This window comes from Pseudorca crassidens, chromosome 2, assembly GCF_039906515.1.
Source record: "Pseudorca crassidens isolate mPseCra1 chromosome 2, mPseCra1.hap1, whole genome shotgun sequence".
NCBI classification, from domain to species: domain Eukaryota; kingdom Metazoa; phylum Chordata; class Mammalia; order Artiodactyla; family Delphinidae; genus Pseudorca; species Pseudorca crassidens.
This window is the reverse complement of record NC_090297.1, coordinates 35648629-35664836: the sequence shown is the minus strand read 5'-3', so window position 1 is coordinate 35664836 and position 16208 is coordinate 35648629. Positions and strand designations below refer to the sequence as shown.

The 16208-nt window shown below is 43.2% G+C and overlaps 1 protein-coding gene across 6 annotated transcripts in view; it reads right to left on the bottom strand.

Annotated features, from left to right (window-relative positions):
* The window catches only part of ST3GAL3 (ST3 beta-galactoside alpha-2,3-sialyltransferase 3), a 238534-nt gene that overhangs the window by 121020 nt on the left and 101306 nt on the right, over positions 1-16208 (bottom strand). For 4 of the 6 annotated variants that reach the window (XM_067725835.1, XM_067725839.1, XM_067725840.1 and 1 more), the window contains exon 3: positions 8124-8171. The exons of the other annotated variants lie outside the window; for them this stretch is intronic. In XM_067725835.1, coding sequence (XP_067581936.1) covers positions 8124-8171 — 48 coding nt within the window. The remainder of the gene's footprint in view (positions 1-8123; positions 8172-16208) is intronic. 6 annotated transcript variants of the gene reach the window in all.

The following is a 16208-nucleotide window of genomic DNA, read 5'->3' as shown; positions in this document are numbered from 1 at the left end:
TGTTTCTCTGAGAAGATAAACAAAATGGATAAACCTTTAGCCAAATTCATCAAGAAAAAAGAGGAAGAGGACTCAAATCAATAAAATTAGAAATGAAAAAGGAGAAGTTACAACAGACACCGCAGAAATACAAAGCATCATAAGAGACTACTACAAGCAACTCTATGCCAATAAAATGGACAACCTGGAAGAAATGGACATGGACTTCCCTGATGGTGCAGTGGTTAAGAATCTGCCTGCCAATGCAGGGAACACAGGTTCAAGCCCTGGTCTGGGAAGATCCCACATGCCACGGAACAGCTAAGCCCGTGCGCCACAACTACTGAAGCCTGCACTCCACAGCTACTGAAGCCTGTGCGCCTAGAACCTGAGCTCCGCAACAAGAGAAGCCACTGCAGTGAGAAGTGTGCGCACTGCAACGGAGAGTAGCCCCCACTCACCGCAACTAGAGAAAGCCTGCGCGCAGCAATGAAGACCCAACTCAGCCAAAAAAGAAAAAAGAAATGGACAAATTCTTAGAAAGGTATAACCTTCCAAGACTGAACCAGGAAGAAGAGAAAATATGAACAGACCAATCACAAGTAATGAAACTGAAACTGTGATTGAAAATCTTCCAACAAACAAAAGTCCAGGACCAGATGGCTTCACAGGTGAATTCTATCAAACATTTAGAGAAGAGCTAATACCCATCCTTCTCAAACTCTTCCAAAAAACTGCAGAGGAAGGAACACTCGCAAACTCATTCTACGAGGCCACCATCACCCTGATACCAAAACCAACAAAGATACTACAAAAAAAGAAAATTACAGACCAATATCAGTGATGAATATAGGTGCAAAAATCCTCAACAAAATACTAGCAAACAGAATCCAACAACACATTAAAAGGATCATACACCATGATCAAGTGGGATTTATCCCAGGGATGCAAGGATTCTTCAATATATGCAAATCAATCAATGTGATACACCATATTAACAAATTGAAGAATAAAAATCAGATGATCATCTCAATAGATGCAGAAAAAGCTTTTGACAAAATTCAACACCCATCTATGGACAACTGATGGGAACATGCTGTATAGCACAGGGAAGTCACCTAGTACACTGTGGTAACCTAAATGAGAGGGAAGTCCAAAAGGGAGGGGATATCTGTATGTGTATGGCTGATACATTTTGTTGTGCAGTGCAGGCTAACACAACATTGTAAAGCAACCATACTCCAAAAATTAACTAAAAATTAACTAAAAAAAAAAAAAGAAGATCCGGGGACTCTCAAGTCACCAGGCACAATGTGCACTGATGTATATGTACAGCTCTCCTGGCACCTGAAGGTACTCTCCTCCCAGGTGTCAGAGCAGCAAGACCACAGCTGCACAGTGAAGGGGAGATGTTTAGTCTGGTGGTTTAGGTTCCCTGCCTCAGCCAGGCTGGAAAGCCCTGACCAAGGAGCACATGTGTGTCCCCTGCCTGGCTCAAGGTGGGAAGTGGCATGCATGATGCAAATCTCTGCTCTTCTCCTCCACACGTGTACCACGCCAGACCTGTGAATGCATAAAGTGCCTGTTCCGATGCTGACTGTCTTTGAAACTAACCATTAACTTTTCCACTGGCATTTCAAAGGAAGAAGTTGGTGTTCTGAACTCATAGAGACTCCTGGAAGGTTCAGAAACTGGACATAAACAAAAGGAAGCCATGCACTAAAGTGTGTATGCACCTAATAATGTCTCTGTATCAGGCAAAATTAACAGAATTACAAGGAGAAATATACAATGGGTCTCCTGTCATTATAACGGGAACCTTACAGACCACTGAAGAATCAGGCTCACAGAATCAGTTGAGAAATCAGAAGATTTGAACAGAACAGTGAATAAATTTTGAACTAGCTGATACACAGAGTACCTTACACCTGACAAGTGGAGAATGCACATTCTTTTTAAGCATATTTGGAACCTTTATGAAAACTGACCACCTGAGAGGCATAAACCCTGAGATAAAAACTAACACACATTGAAACAAGCTCAAGTTTTTAACTTAAAAACTTAAAAATATTTATTTTTATATTATAGCAATTCAACATTTAATACATTCCACAACACTTTGTATTTCATTTTGCTCATCATGATTCTATAACGTAAAGAAAATTTTAAATGTTTTCACAATGCCCTGATTAAATAACCCTGAGTCCCCTCCTTTTATCTTAGCAGGGTGTACAAGTGTTATCACTTTCTACTTATGCTCTCATGTTTAAACAGCTGGGGGTTCTGACTCCACAGTGATATCCTATTCTAGGATGAAGGGGGAGCTCCCCGAGAGAAAGTGTCCTACTCCAGCTCCACTCTTAGGCCACTGAGCCCTGAAATGGACTTTCAGGGAATATAGGTGCACATCATGAAACAATTGTGCGACTGGCCCTTTCAGTCCCCGGTGACCCACCTCCTTTGGTCATTGTAAAGAGCCACCACAAATTCCCATGGGCTGTCGCTGTGCTTTGCACAAAGCAGATGCCTATGAAATAACTGCTGCCGATGACAACAATGAATATTTCCCAGGAAGGCCAGTTTGAGAAACATGATTGAAGTAGATAAAGTTTAGTATATGGGAAAAAACATGGACTTTATTCTATCAGGAAACTGCAGCGCTTCATATTAGAACGCACAAAAGCCAGAAAAGCAGGATAGGCCATTAGGCAAGAAAACTCCAAGCATATAAGAGAAGAAGCTCTGCTTCTTTAAAGGGGTCTTTGGCTCCAACCTCTGAGATATGATGAATTGCTAAGTGCATAGGGCATAGGGATAAATGGAATGAGGACCTATCCTAACCAAAATAGATCCCTCTCTTCTAAAGAAAAGGCACTGTACAGCCTCAAATAAAAGTCATGGGCTATATTAAACGTAAGTAATATATATCCTGGCTTGGGTTGGACGAAGTTGGCAACAGTTGCAAACGGACATGCCGGACAAAGGGAAGAACTGAGGGAACTACTAGTTATTGAGCAACTACTGGGAATTCATGCTGCTCTCAGTACTTTCACCTACACTCGCAGTTTAACCCTTACGACCCTTATGAGGTGGGTATTTTCTCCATTTTACAGAGGAGGAAACAGAGTCTTAGAGAGGGGAAATAATGTGTTCAAGATCCCCAGACAGCACGTGGACCAGCTGGGTGCGGCTGAACCAACCCAGGTCTGGCTCTGCAGCTTCTTTTCTTTACATTACTCTACACTGACTCTCAGAGGAAAACAAGGAAAGCAGACCCCCTCATATTAGGAGAGCTGCCATGAGAGCAATGATCTACCCTTACCTCCCAGCCCCTGCCCCAGGGTGGTGTCAAAAGGCCTAGCCATGCCCACACATGAACCATGGGAGTCCACAGAGACCCAAGAGGGGCTGGCCAAAGTGCAAACAGCTCCCACATCATCTTGAGTCAGGAAAATAAATTATCACATAGGATCAGTTAATCAAAGACAAACTAAAATAGGAAAAGCAGTTTTATAAAATAAACACAGAAAAATTCACTGACCTGGACTAAATTAACTGACCCAGTAAAATAACTTAGAAGTTCACAAACTGAAATCCAGTCTCAAATGGGTGTACATTGGTGTGGGGGGAGGAGAGAGGCCTAGCGAGGAGGTCCTGATAAGACGAGGTGCCCTGTGACTATGCGCCCTCCACCCAAGCACAGCACAGCTGTGACGGTACTGGGGGCCAACGGAGTGTCGAACCTCCATTGGTAGGTGGAAGCCCCAACCCAATGCAAGCAAAGAGGTCATGCACCATTCCCCTTCTATCCTGGGAAGAAAAGAAGATGTCTAGAGCTGGGCATACAGTAAATTCAGTTCTATTCATGGTATCAGGTATGTCCAGACCAATCTAAAAATATTTAGATTCCTTGGGATTTTTCTATGTAGGCAATCATGTCACCTATGAAGACGGTTAGTTCTATTTCTTCCTTTCCCATCTGTATTCTTTTTATTTCCTTTTCTTCTTACTGCACTGGCTAGGACTTTCAGGAGTGGTTTCTTGATCTTAGGGGGAGAGCAGTCTTTTACCATTAAGTATGATGTTTGCTGTAGGTTTTTTGTAGATGCCCTATATCAGATTGAAAAAGTCCCCTTCTAAGTTTGCTGAAAACTTTTATCATGAGTAGATGTTGAATTGTATCAAATGCTTTATCAATTGCCATGACCATGTAGTTTTTCTTCTGTAGACAGTTAATAGGGTAGATTACACTGACTGATTTTTGAATGTTGAGCCAGCCTTCCATTCCCAGAATAAAGCCTACGTGGGCACCAAGTTTGGGAAGTTTAAGCCATTACTTTTTCAAACACTTCTTCTGTACCGCACTCCTTCTCTCCTTCTGGGACTCCAATGACACAGATGGTAAACCTTCCAGTATTGTCCCATAAGTCACTGAGACTTCGTTCAGCTTCTTTAATCTTTTCTCTTCGTTGTTCAGATTGGATAGTTTCTATTGCTTTATTTTCGAGTTTACTGATTCTTTCCTCTGTCATCTCCATTTTGTGATTGAGCCCATGCAGCAGAGTTTTTTAATTTTCCATTATCGTATCTTTTTTCTTGTATCTCCATTTGGTTTATATATACATATATGGTTCACGGGGTTATTTTTTGGCTAACACATTCTATCTTTCCATTCATGTCAACAATGTTTACCCTTACTTTTGGGGGCATTTTTTTTTAACAGCTTACTTACTAGATTACCAGTTTGTTATGAAAGGATTCAACTCAGCAACAGCCAGATGGAAGAGGTGGGGAAAGGGGGCCAGGAGCTTTTTTATAAAAGCTACTTTAAAGTCTGTCAGATTATTACAACATCTGTGTCATCTCAGCATCGGCATCTATTTATTTATTTAATTTATTTATTGTTGGCTGTGTTGGGTCCTCATTGCTGCACACGGGCTTTCTCTAGTTATGGCGAGCAGGAGTTACTCTTCGTTGCAGTGCGCGGGCTTCTCATTGTGGTGGCTTCTCTCGTTGCAAAGCACAGGCTCTAGGTGCGTGGGCTTCAGGAGCTGTGGCACGTGAGCTCAGTAGTTGTGGCTTGCGGGCTCTAGAGTGCAGGCTCAGTAGTTGTGGTGCACGGGCTTAGTTGTTCTATGGCATGTGGGATCTTCCCGGACCAGGGCTCGAACCCATGTCCCCTGCACTAGCAGGCGGATTCTGAACCACTGCACCACCAAGGAAGCCCTGACATCGGCATCCTCTGATTGCCTCTCCCAGGCAAGTTGCGATTTTCCAAGTTCTTCATGTGATAATTAATTTTAGATTGTATCCTCTATATTTTGAATATTATGTCATGAAACTTTAGGTCTTATTTAAATTCAGTGGAGAATGTTGATATTTTTGTTTTACCAGACAATCAGGCAGGTTGGATTTAGTTGGCAAGTTCTGACCAGCCTTCTTTTGAGTTGTGGTTTCAATGCCAGTTCCATTTTCAAAGCCTGTTCAGGTGTGTACCACCAAGTGTCCAGTCTGGGACTCAGGTGGTGGTCTCTCCCTTAGTTGTTCTCAAAGTCTTTGGTGTGTTGGTTAGAATCAGATGCACACATGCACAGCTCAGGGCTAGCCCAGAAGTTCATACACAACTTTATGGAGTCATTTTCCTGAGCTCCTTCCTTTCTGCTCTCCTTGTACTTTCCAGTTCATTGGTCCTCCCCTTTTTGGTTCTCTGGCCAGAAATCTGGGGTTTCAGTTACACTTTCTGCCACACATTTCCTGAACTGTACCCAAATCTGGGACCAAGCAGCAGGAAGGCAGAGAGAGAAAAAAGCAACTGGATTTCACCCCACCCCCTTGGGATTACAGAGAGGAAGATTTGATCAAAGAAGGTTTCCCTTCCTCAGTTTTAGGTGCTTGAAGGCCCCACTGCTGCTACTGGGCACTGCCACCACCACCACCGAGGGGACTGCCTGGGGACTAGGGCATGAGAAAACAGAGAAAAACAACCCTCGGGATTTCCCATCCCTGTCTGAGCCTTAGAGCCCCTTTCCCAACCAGACTCTAGCCATAACCAGAGGTCTTCTGGAATTCTCTCCATTTGTGCCCTTATGTCCACTCTGTTTGTGCCCGGATTTTGGGCTGTCTCGAGTCCAGGACATGGGATGCCAGAGGGAAAATGAGAAATTCACTGTCAGGGTGGCAGCACTTCTAATTCTAGTTTTTCCCCCAATCTGTCTACTACTATTTATATTTCAGAGTCTTCAAATAGCTGCTAAATGCATTCTGCCCAGGCCTTTAGCTGCAGTCAATGACACTGATAGATTCTTACACATGTATCTTACACATACATCCTGGTATATATGTAAGTATCTATTTATGCAGGGAATATACCTAGGGGACGAAATGCCAGGTCATGGGTATGTATATATTCAAATTTAGCTAGACACTACCATAGTTTTTTTCCAAAGTGGTTGTAATCAACTTACCCACTGACCAGTAGAGACTCAAAGTTTCCACCATATCACTTCCTCACCAACCTTGGAGTATCAAGCTTCTCAGGCTTTCCTATTTTGGTAGATGCGCAGTGGTATCTCACTGAAATGCTAATTTGCATTTCCCTAGGCAGTAATACAATCGAACACCTTTTCAGAGGGTTATTGGCCATTTGGATTCCTCTTTTGTGAAGTCCCTGTTGGGGCCTTTTGCCTTTTTCTATACTGGGTTATTTCTTTACTCACATTGATTTTTGTAGTCCTTTATTCTGGAAGCAAGCCCTTTGTTGGCTACTTGTGTTATAGATGTCTTTTTTCACTCTCTTAATGGTACCTTTTCATTAGCAGAAGTTCTACTTTAATGTAATAAAGTTGATCAGTTTTTTCCTATGTGAATGGATGCAACTTTGCATCTACTTAAAAACTCTTTCTAAAGGCCCATTCTGTCTTAAAGCAACCTCTCCCATCTCAGCATTTCAATGCGGACACCTCAGGCATCAAAGTATGAGACAGCAAGATGACAAGGCAGACAGTGCAGGCTCCAGGGGTGGACAGATATGAGTGGCCCTGGACAGGGTACTTCAAGTCTTTGAGAATTAAGTTTCTTTATAAGTAAAGATGTACTATCCACCTTGCAAGATGTGTGTAAAGCACTTAGCATAGTGCTGGCACACAGTAGGCCCTCAGCAAACAGTGGCAGCTGCGATCATATTCTCTGATCATCCTTCCCCTTGTCCACATTGCTACAGTGGCCTGGAACCTCATTGCTGCTTTGTGAAACATCAATCTGTTGCAGTTAAGGACAGCAAAATGGGTTAATTGCCCTCAACAGGCCAGCAAAGTCTCCCTGTTACTCACAGGCGGCACCTAAGGTACGAGGACCACCGTCTTCAGCTAAAAATTAAGACCTGGTACATAGAGATGCTCTCCTCACGAGGTGAAGTCATTCTGGGGCTCCCACAGGGACACAATGGCAGCAAGCTGAAGAACCCAAGTATCTGCTCTTTCTGTTCGCTGCCAACAGCACAGTGGTGTGGGGCAGGCAGACTGCCTCCGACAGGGGAAAGCTGAGCTCCACTGAGCCTGGGTGATTTGTGTCAAAGCAGCGGGTGCGCCGATTTGTGTGTCCTGCACTGTTGACACGGGGGAGAGCAGGAGTACGTCGGCACATGTGCACAGTACAGTGCCCGTCCTGGAGGAGGTGTGTATTTGAGTATACGGGGTGTGCATGTGAACACGCAACAGGGTGTATGTCCCTAGGAAGCTGTGGTACTCTCACCAGCCTGGCATGCTGCTGGAGAGCCCTGATGGTTAGCTACTCCAGCGTGCCCAGAGCTTGGGGTCTCTCAACGCCCTCTGCCCCACTCTCTGAGACAGGATATGTGCACAGGAAACAGACACCTTTTCTGTGACGCTGGACCACCCTGAATAAGGAAGGAGCTGCAAACTCCTTGGTGCACAGTTCTAAAGCAACTGGAGAAGTCTTCTGGATGTTGTAGCCCACTGCTGCCTCCTAGACTGTGGGTCCCTAGAAATGCTTCTTGAGATTTTCCCACAATACTGAGATATTCCACTGCCCTCCCCAGACGCCCCCTCCCCCATCTCATTAGGCTCCACTTCAAAGGTGGCCAGCGCTGAATGCTGAAAGGATGATAGAAGGGAAGGGAGTGGTACCTGAGCCTAGTGTTTGTCCAGCGGAGTCAAAGGAAAGAACCACTGAATCTGCAACACAAGAGGACAAGTTCATTTCTTTCTCTTTCTTACAGTAAAAATAAAACAAAACAAAAACAGAAAAACAAGTTCCCACTGGCTTTGCCCAAACCCTCTCCCAAGGAAAAGTCAACTGGACTGGAACTCAGCTGCACAGACAGCCTCCATTGGTCCGTCTCACCCATCCACTGGGCCAGGAGGCCCTGCCGAGCCCAGCCCAAGCCTCGTGCCACTGGGAGGAACATCTCAGGGCAGAGATATGCCCCAAATTCTTCAGAGGCATTTCCTGCCGAATTAAGGGACACATTTACTTCTTTTTTGCTTCTCATAGTGAAAATAAAATTAAAACAAAGCAAAAGAAAACTTCCCTTCTGCATCTGGTGGAAGGCACTAACATTTCCCTTTGACTTGTTTTCTTTTCCTATTCATATGCTCAATGTTTATTATTTCTTCCCCCCAAAGGCATAAAGTGACTTACAGGAATTTACAGTACACACTGGAATTTTAAAAATGAAGAAGTCGAAGGAAGGAAAAATATTATATAGTCAGGGGAATGTTAGTGCACAAAATGCATGCCATGAGGACCTAAACAAACGCTACAGGTAGAATCAAAGAGGCCTGAGCTCCCAAACAGCTGAAGAAAATGAGAAAATAAATAAGATTGAGTGCTCACAATACATACATTCATTCATTTATTCAACTGTTCAGTAAATATTTATTGGGCATCTACTATGTGCAAGATACTATACTATGTCTTTGCGATCCAGCTGAAAACAAAAAAAGCATGGTCTCTACGCTCACGGATCTGTCATCAGTCTAAGAGAAAAAAGGTTACCCAACAAGTTATTCAACTAAAAACTGATTAAGTAAAAAAAGAAAAGAGGGCTTCCCTGGTGGCGCAGTGGTTGAGAGTCCGCCTGCCGATGTAGGGGACACGGGTTCTCGTGCCCCGGTCTGGGAAGATCCCACATGCCGTGAAGCGGCTGGGCCCGTGAGCCATGGCTGCTGAGCCTGCGCGTCCGGAGCCTGTGCTCCGCAACGGGAGAGGCCACAACAGTGAGAGGCCCGCGTACCGCAAAAAAAAAAAAAAAAAAAGAAGAAGAAAAGAAAAGAGTGCTGAGGAAGTTTCTATTAGGAGGAGACCTAGTTTTGGAAGGGGAGTGGGTGTTGGTTAGGGAAGTCTTCCCTAAAGAAGTGACACCTGAACTAAGAACGGAAGGCTAAGTAAGTGTTAAACCTGACAAGAAGGAATGGGCATTCCAGGCAGAGAGGATGCTGTGTGTGGAGACCTGACGCAGGATGGGACAGGGCACCTCAGAGCAACCACAGGAGCAAAGCATACATAAAAGCAAATACCATACGGTGATTAGAAAGAAATTCCTCTCATGGGTCTTAATAAAGGGAGATCCTGCACGATGTTGAAGACTGTAACTTCTACAACGTTTCTGTAATAAGTAACTGTGAATCTTTATGGCTGTTTCTTACAACAGGAGCAACACAAATGATGGCGTAGGCGAGCACACAGCTCAATTAAAGCAATTATAAGGGACATCAAGATAATCTAAGGCCCAAAAGAACTCCAGAGACCCCAGACTCCAAAGGGATCACATTCAAAAGGCTCACTCATGGGACTTCCCTGGTGGTCCAGTGGTAAAGAATCCGCCTTCCAATGCAGGGGATGTGGGTTTGATCCCTGGTTGGGGAATTAAGATCCCACGTGCCGTGGGGCAACTAAGCCCACACGCCACAACTACCGAGCCCACATGCTCTGGAGCCCATGTGCCACAGCTAGAAAGAGAAAACTTGCATGCCACAACTAGAGAGAAGCCAGCGCGGTGCAACGAAGAGCCCATGCACTACAACTAAAGATCCCGCGTGCCGCAACGAAGATCCCACGTGCCACAACTAAGACCCGATGCAGCCAAAAATCAATAAGTAAAAATAAATAAAACCCATGTTTCCTTTAAAAAAAAAAAAGGCTCACTCACTACAAAGGAATGCTAGCTGGCTGCATGAGGCCCAGCGTCTACACCACAGGCAGCATCCCACCTCAGCATGATCCTTCAGATCTCAGGTGTATGTCATTTTTTTCTTATTGCACATGGAAATCTGACACAAGAGTTATCATAACTGTAAGTCATCTGTCTGCACTGCTAGACTATAAGCTCTATAAAGGCAGACACTAGATCTGCTTTATTCACTGCTATGTTACCAGCATAACACCTGGCAGGCAATAACTGTTTGCTGAAAGTGCCCCAAGAAATGGATGGACTTCAACTCCTTCAGGTAATCCTTCATAATCACTTTTTCTCATAATCAAGTGGTTATTAAGAACTGGGTAGCAGAGAGCTGCAGGATACAATTTTTTTTTTTTTTTTTTTTGCGGTACGCGGGTCTCTCACCGCTGTGGCCTCTCCCGTTGAGGAACACAGGCTCCGGACGCGCAGGCTCAGTGGCCATGGCTCACGGGCCCAGCCGCTCCGCGGCATGTGGGACCTTCCTGGACCGGGGCACGAACCCGTGTCCCCTGCATTGGCAGACGGACTCTCGACCACTGCGCCACCAGGGAAGCCCTGCAGGATACAATTTTTGGTGAGTATCCAGAGGCAGATATTCTGTACTGCCAGTTAAGGGCAGATCCATATGCTTTGAAACCTACCAAGTAAAAGGTAAGGCTGACTTTTTTTTTTCTTTCACAAAAATGTAGGAGCACAATTAGAACACTTGTCTAATCAGATAGGTGACCATCCTAACTTGTATGAGATACAATCAACATCTCTTGCAAATTCTACTTCTTTATCAATGTTTCCCACATCTGTTTCCTCTCAATGTTACTGTGCCCTTTCAGAAGAGAAGCCCCTATTTTTCTCTCTTTTTAAAAGAGCTTTATTGAGGTATAATTTACATACTATAAAATTCACTCATTTTAAGTGTACAATTCAATGATTTTTAGAAAATGTACAGAGTTGTTTAACCATCAACACATGCAGCTTTAGAACATTTCTATCACCCAGAAGATCCCAGGTGCCCAGTCATGCCCTGTTCCCACCTCCAGCCCCAGGCAACCACTGATTTACTTTCTGTCTCTGTAGATTTGCCTTTTGTGGACATCTGCCTGTCCTTTTCTTGCTAGGACTGTTCTGATACGCCCCTTAACCACAGGCCTACCTCCAGCTTAGCCCACTTCCATCATCCTTCATACTCTTGCATGATTTTTCTAAAAAGTATACCTGACTACGTCTTTGCTCTTGATTAAAATGCTTCAGTGGCTTCCCGTAGCCTGTAAGATAAACTCCAAGCTCTGACCTTCAAGATCTTTACCATTTTGGCCTCATGCCTCATGCTCCAGATATGCCAAACAACTTCTATTTCTCCAAAGAGATATGTATCTTTGTGTCTTCAGACACCAAACATACTGTTTTCTCTGCCTGTTTGCATTAAAAACTCCCACTTTTCTATTAAGACCCAGGGCAATCATCCCCACTTCTTGAAGGCTTCTCTGATCAGTTCTGCCCCTTATCTTTAGGCTGTCACTGCACTGCTATTATGGCATTTATTATACTGCATTATAATCCTTGTTTACTCGTCTTTTTCTCTCTTTAAACTGCAAGTTCCCTGAGGATAAGGATTGTCTGTTCATTTTGAGGCTTTGATGCCTAGGACAGTGACTGACACACAGAAGGTGGTCAATATGTTCGCTAAACAAAGGAATAAACTAGTAAATGTCTTTACTTTCTTTCAAAGGTGATGTTATCTGAGTGATATTTCACAAATTGGTGAGGGGAGAGATCCATCCTGCATAACAGATTCTCATTCAGGTCAACCTTGAAATGTCCTTATACCATGAAGCTTCAGATGTTCGAGCCTGGCCTCATCCTCGAAAGATAAAAGCATTTCCACAAAGCAGTGCAGGGGGAATAAGGAAAGGGCCCTAGGCGCTTTCTAGGTGAGAGATCACAGTCACCTGGATGAAGATTAGGAAAGCCTTTCTGAGGGGTTGACTGCCCAGATGAGCAACAATAAAAACAGCATCTCAAATTTTTATTACAGTTGACAAGTGTTTTTCCAATTTCAATTTACTTTCTTTGTACTCACAAGTAGTCCTGAAATAATCTCCTTTAGAGTTTTCAATCTAAATGTAAAGAAAAAAGGCTACAAGTTAACTAAATGTGAACAACAGTTGTCTCTGGGTGAAAGAATTATAGATGATATTTATTCTCTGTATTTTTGAAAAATTTCCAGAGTGAACATGTAACTTGTATTTTCAGAAAAAAAAAAAAAAGTCAAAAAAGAACTCTCTAATCCAGCTCTAAGATTTTAACCTCTAACACACTGGTACCAATGCAAAAGGATGGAAGGTTCTTGATCTCCCTTCATTATTCACTGTACATGCTGAAAAGCTATTCAGCTTTTCCCTTTAGTTATACTGAGGTCATCGTTATACTTCATGACACTTAAATATACCTCAGCAACCTCAATTCCTAAATAGACCGGCTTTTAAAAAATTCGTTTCTTCTTCCTTCCTTCTCACAAGTATTATCAAGTGCCTATTATGTGCCAGGCCTGGTGCCAGATACTAGAGATATGGAGCTGAATAGGAGCTGGTCTTTGCCTTCCAGCCAAGGAAGCAGAGAGGTTAATAGGCACTTAAAATAAAGTGTGATAATGGTGAGCAAGGGGCAAGCACCAAAGAGATGACAGTCTTACTGGAAAGGAAAAGTTGGAGTTTTTGTAAATATTATTTCCAGTGGTAGTGGAATGCTCCCAAGAGCATGTGCCTTTAAACTGCAGAAGATGCAAGTGAGAGGGTAGAAACTCCAGGAGGAAGTTAGGGACATATATCGTGCTTTGTGTAAGTTTGGACGGATGTTGCTTTGAGCATTTTTTTTTTTTTTTTTTTTTTTTTTTGCTTTGAGCATTTAAGGCAGAGATCTGAGAATCAGTTCGGCCCTTCATTTTTTGTGTTTATTCTAAAGGATGTAAGATCATTTGAGTTATAAACCACTTTGACAGCTAAAGGGAAAATTCAGTGTTCAACAAATTGAGAAGTTTGTTTTGCAAGACACGGAGCAAGAATATCCAGACTTCTCCCTCTCAGGCTAAGAGATATGTCATTTTTATTTCAAACATCCTGGGTTCCAGCTGTTCCTGGTTCCCAGGCCAGAGGCGGCCATGCGGGGTTCTATACAAGCGACCAAACAGAATTACAGACCAAAGCACAACAGAGCATTGCTGCGCGCGACTCTGTTCAGTGAGGAAACCTAGAATTTACTGGAAACCTTTTATTACGGTCAGATGTTTCCTGTGTCTGGTTTCTGAAGCAGATAAAAAGAATATAAAGAGAGGATGAAGAATGAGGCTTAGTCTTTCCAGTCATTGGAGAGGCTTCCAAAAGTCAAATTATGCAGTGAACGAGTTACATTTTGGCTACTACCTCTCATGGTACACATTCAACACACATATTCTGCTAGCCACCATGTGTAAGCCCTAGAGACGTAAGAATGAATGAAAAAAAATTATTCCCTGAAGTAGCTTGCAACCTAACAGGTAAATTAAAAACACATATAAAACTAAGCATTCTACAGTTAACAATACTGTATTGTACACTTGAAATTTGCTAAGAGTAGATCTTAAATGTTCTTACCACACGCATACATGCAAAAAGGTAACTGTGAGGTGATAGATGTGCTAACTAACCTTATTGTGGTAATCATTTCACAATGCATACGTTTGTCAAAGGATCACACTATACACCTTAAACTTACACATTATTATCTGTCAATTACATCTCAATAAAGCTGAGGGGGAAAGCTAAGTATAATATATGTATGGAAATAAGGGTAATGAGGGAGATACTTCATTGTTCATTAATTCAACATATTTATTAAGCAACTACTATACACCAGACTTACGGATACAATAGTAAAGAAGAACGAGAATGCTCCTATTCTCAAGGAATTTATAGTTTAGTCAAGAAGACTGAAAAAAAGCAAGTAAACAAAAGAACAAAACTTCTGACAGTGATAAGTGGTTATGAAGAATATCCAATGATGTAATAGTGACCATGAGGGGAAGTACAGGCAATGCTAGATTGGGTGTTTTGGGAAGGCTTCTCTGAGGAGGTGACGTATGGCTGAGACTGGGAGACAGGAGCCCGCCAAGAAAAGACCAAGGGAAAAAGAGTTCCAGGCTGAAGGAAAGCAAGTACAGTAATCTTGGTACATTAAGGAACAGCGAGAAGGCCAGTGTTGCTGGAACACAGAGCACGAAAAACACAAGAGGGGTGGGAAATGAGGTCAGAGAGGAAGACAGGAGACAGATCTGTAGGAGGCCTTACGTAGGAGGCCATCGAGAGACGTCTGCACTGTATTTTTCAATAGCAGAGAGAAGCCCCTGCTTAAAACCCGGGAGTAACACGATCTGATTTATACTCTTAAACATAAACTTTCACTGCTATGCGGGAACCAAATTGACTGTTCTGGCAACAGAGTAAAAGGTAGATTAGAGGAGACAGACTGAAGGCCAGGAGACTGGTAGAAGAGATTGCAACATTCCAGATGAGAAGTGATGGCAGCCTGAACAAGGCAGTGACAACAGGGAAAAAAAAAAAAAAAAAAAGGATACTAATAATGTTTAAAAGGGAAAATTTACAGGACTAGTGACTTGTGGGACATGAGTAAGAGATTAAGAAGAAGAAGGATTATATCTACATTCTGGCCTTGGGCAAATGGATGCTGACCTTTGCTTAAGTGGGTGTAGCCTCCATCTAAACCACATAACCCTGCTTCTCCTCTGGTCAGACAACTAGACCACAGGTGAGCACCTGAGCCAAGAGAAGGCAATCCATAGGCAGATAGGTTCTGCCTTCGGAGTCTCTTTTGGAGACTTGACTTGGGATGCACAGAGAGTTGGGGCTGCTGGTAGGAGATACAAGCAGAAAAGCAAAGAAGAGCAGAGGCTGGGAGGCTATGGGTTGGACTTGATGCTGGGCCTTGGGGCCCATGTTAGTGGCAGAGCATCACAGTGAAGAGCCACAACGCTGCTGCTGAGGGCAACATGACACCTCAAAGAGCTGCCTTGGATCCAGAATATTCTTCCAGTGCCAGTCTCTGTGGCAGTCAGCTATCCCACGGATCATCTTTCCATGAGACCTTGGGGTTTAGCTCTTCCTCAGTTCCCTTGAGGCTTGGCCTATAATTGAGATTTTCATTTTTAAGTCTCCTGCTGTCTTAGAGCTGTCTATAGTCTGAGTAAGTTCACCTCCTCTACCTTCCAGTCCTCATGCTTTAATACCCAGGAGCACTTTCTGCATTCCCAATGACCTGTTCCAGGCACGACTCACCCCAAGGGTCTAAATCTCAGGAGAAGTAGAAGGCCCTACTTGGACCTTGGGTCTAAGCTGTGTTCTCCAATCTAGCTTTATGAAAGAGCTCTCAACTTTGGGGATTTACTGGTCCATCAGCAAAACTGATACTTCAATAGCCATATGGTTACCTGTGTCTTGTTCTACTTTCTCCACTGCTTAGATCCTGGGGGAATCTAACCCCTAGTCTGAGCCCCTCAATTTCTTCCCTCTCAACCCTAATCCCAAACAAACAAAACATGAGTAAATGAGATTCCTGAAGCTACATAGAGAAAAAAAGCCTGAGGACAGAAAACAAAACACAACCATTGATTTAGAAGAATGTGGTACATGGAAGAGAAATCAGTGAAATAATCAGAGATAGGAGTAGCAGGACAGAGGAAGCCAGAGGAGGTAAGAATTGTTTATAAAAACGAGTATCCAAATGTGGTAAAGAGGTGGAAGAAGCTGATGGATGAAAAGATGCTGCAGAATCGCTCACTGGGAGGGCATTTGTAACGTTAGTGGGAACGATTTCTGTACAGTGATCAGACTGCAGGGACTCAGTTGTGAATGGGTTAAGTGGAGGCTGTTGACTTAGTAGACTTATTTCAAGAAGTCTCTCCTTAGATTTATGTCATTAATTTAACTTACCAAACATATACAGAGTTCTTCTAAGCTCAAGAGACTAATCAAAAGATTAGACA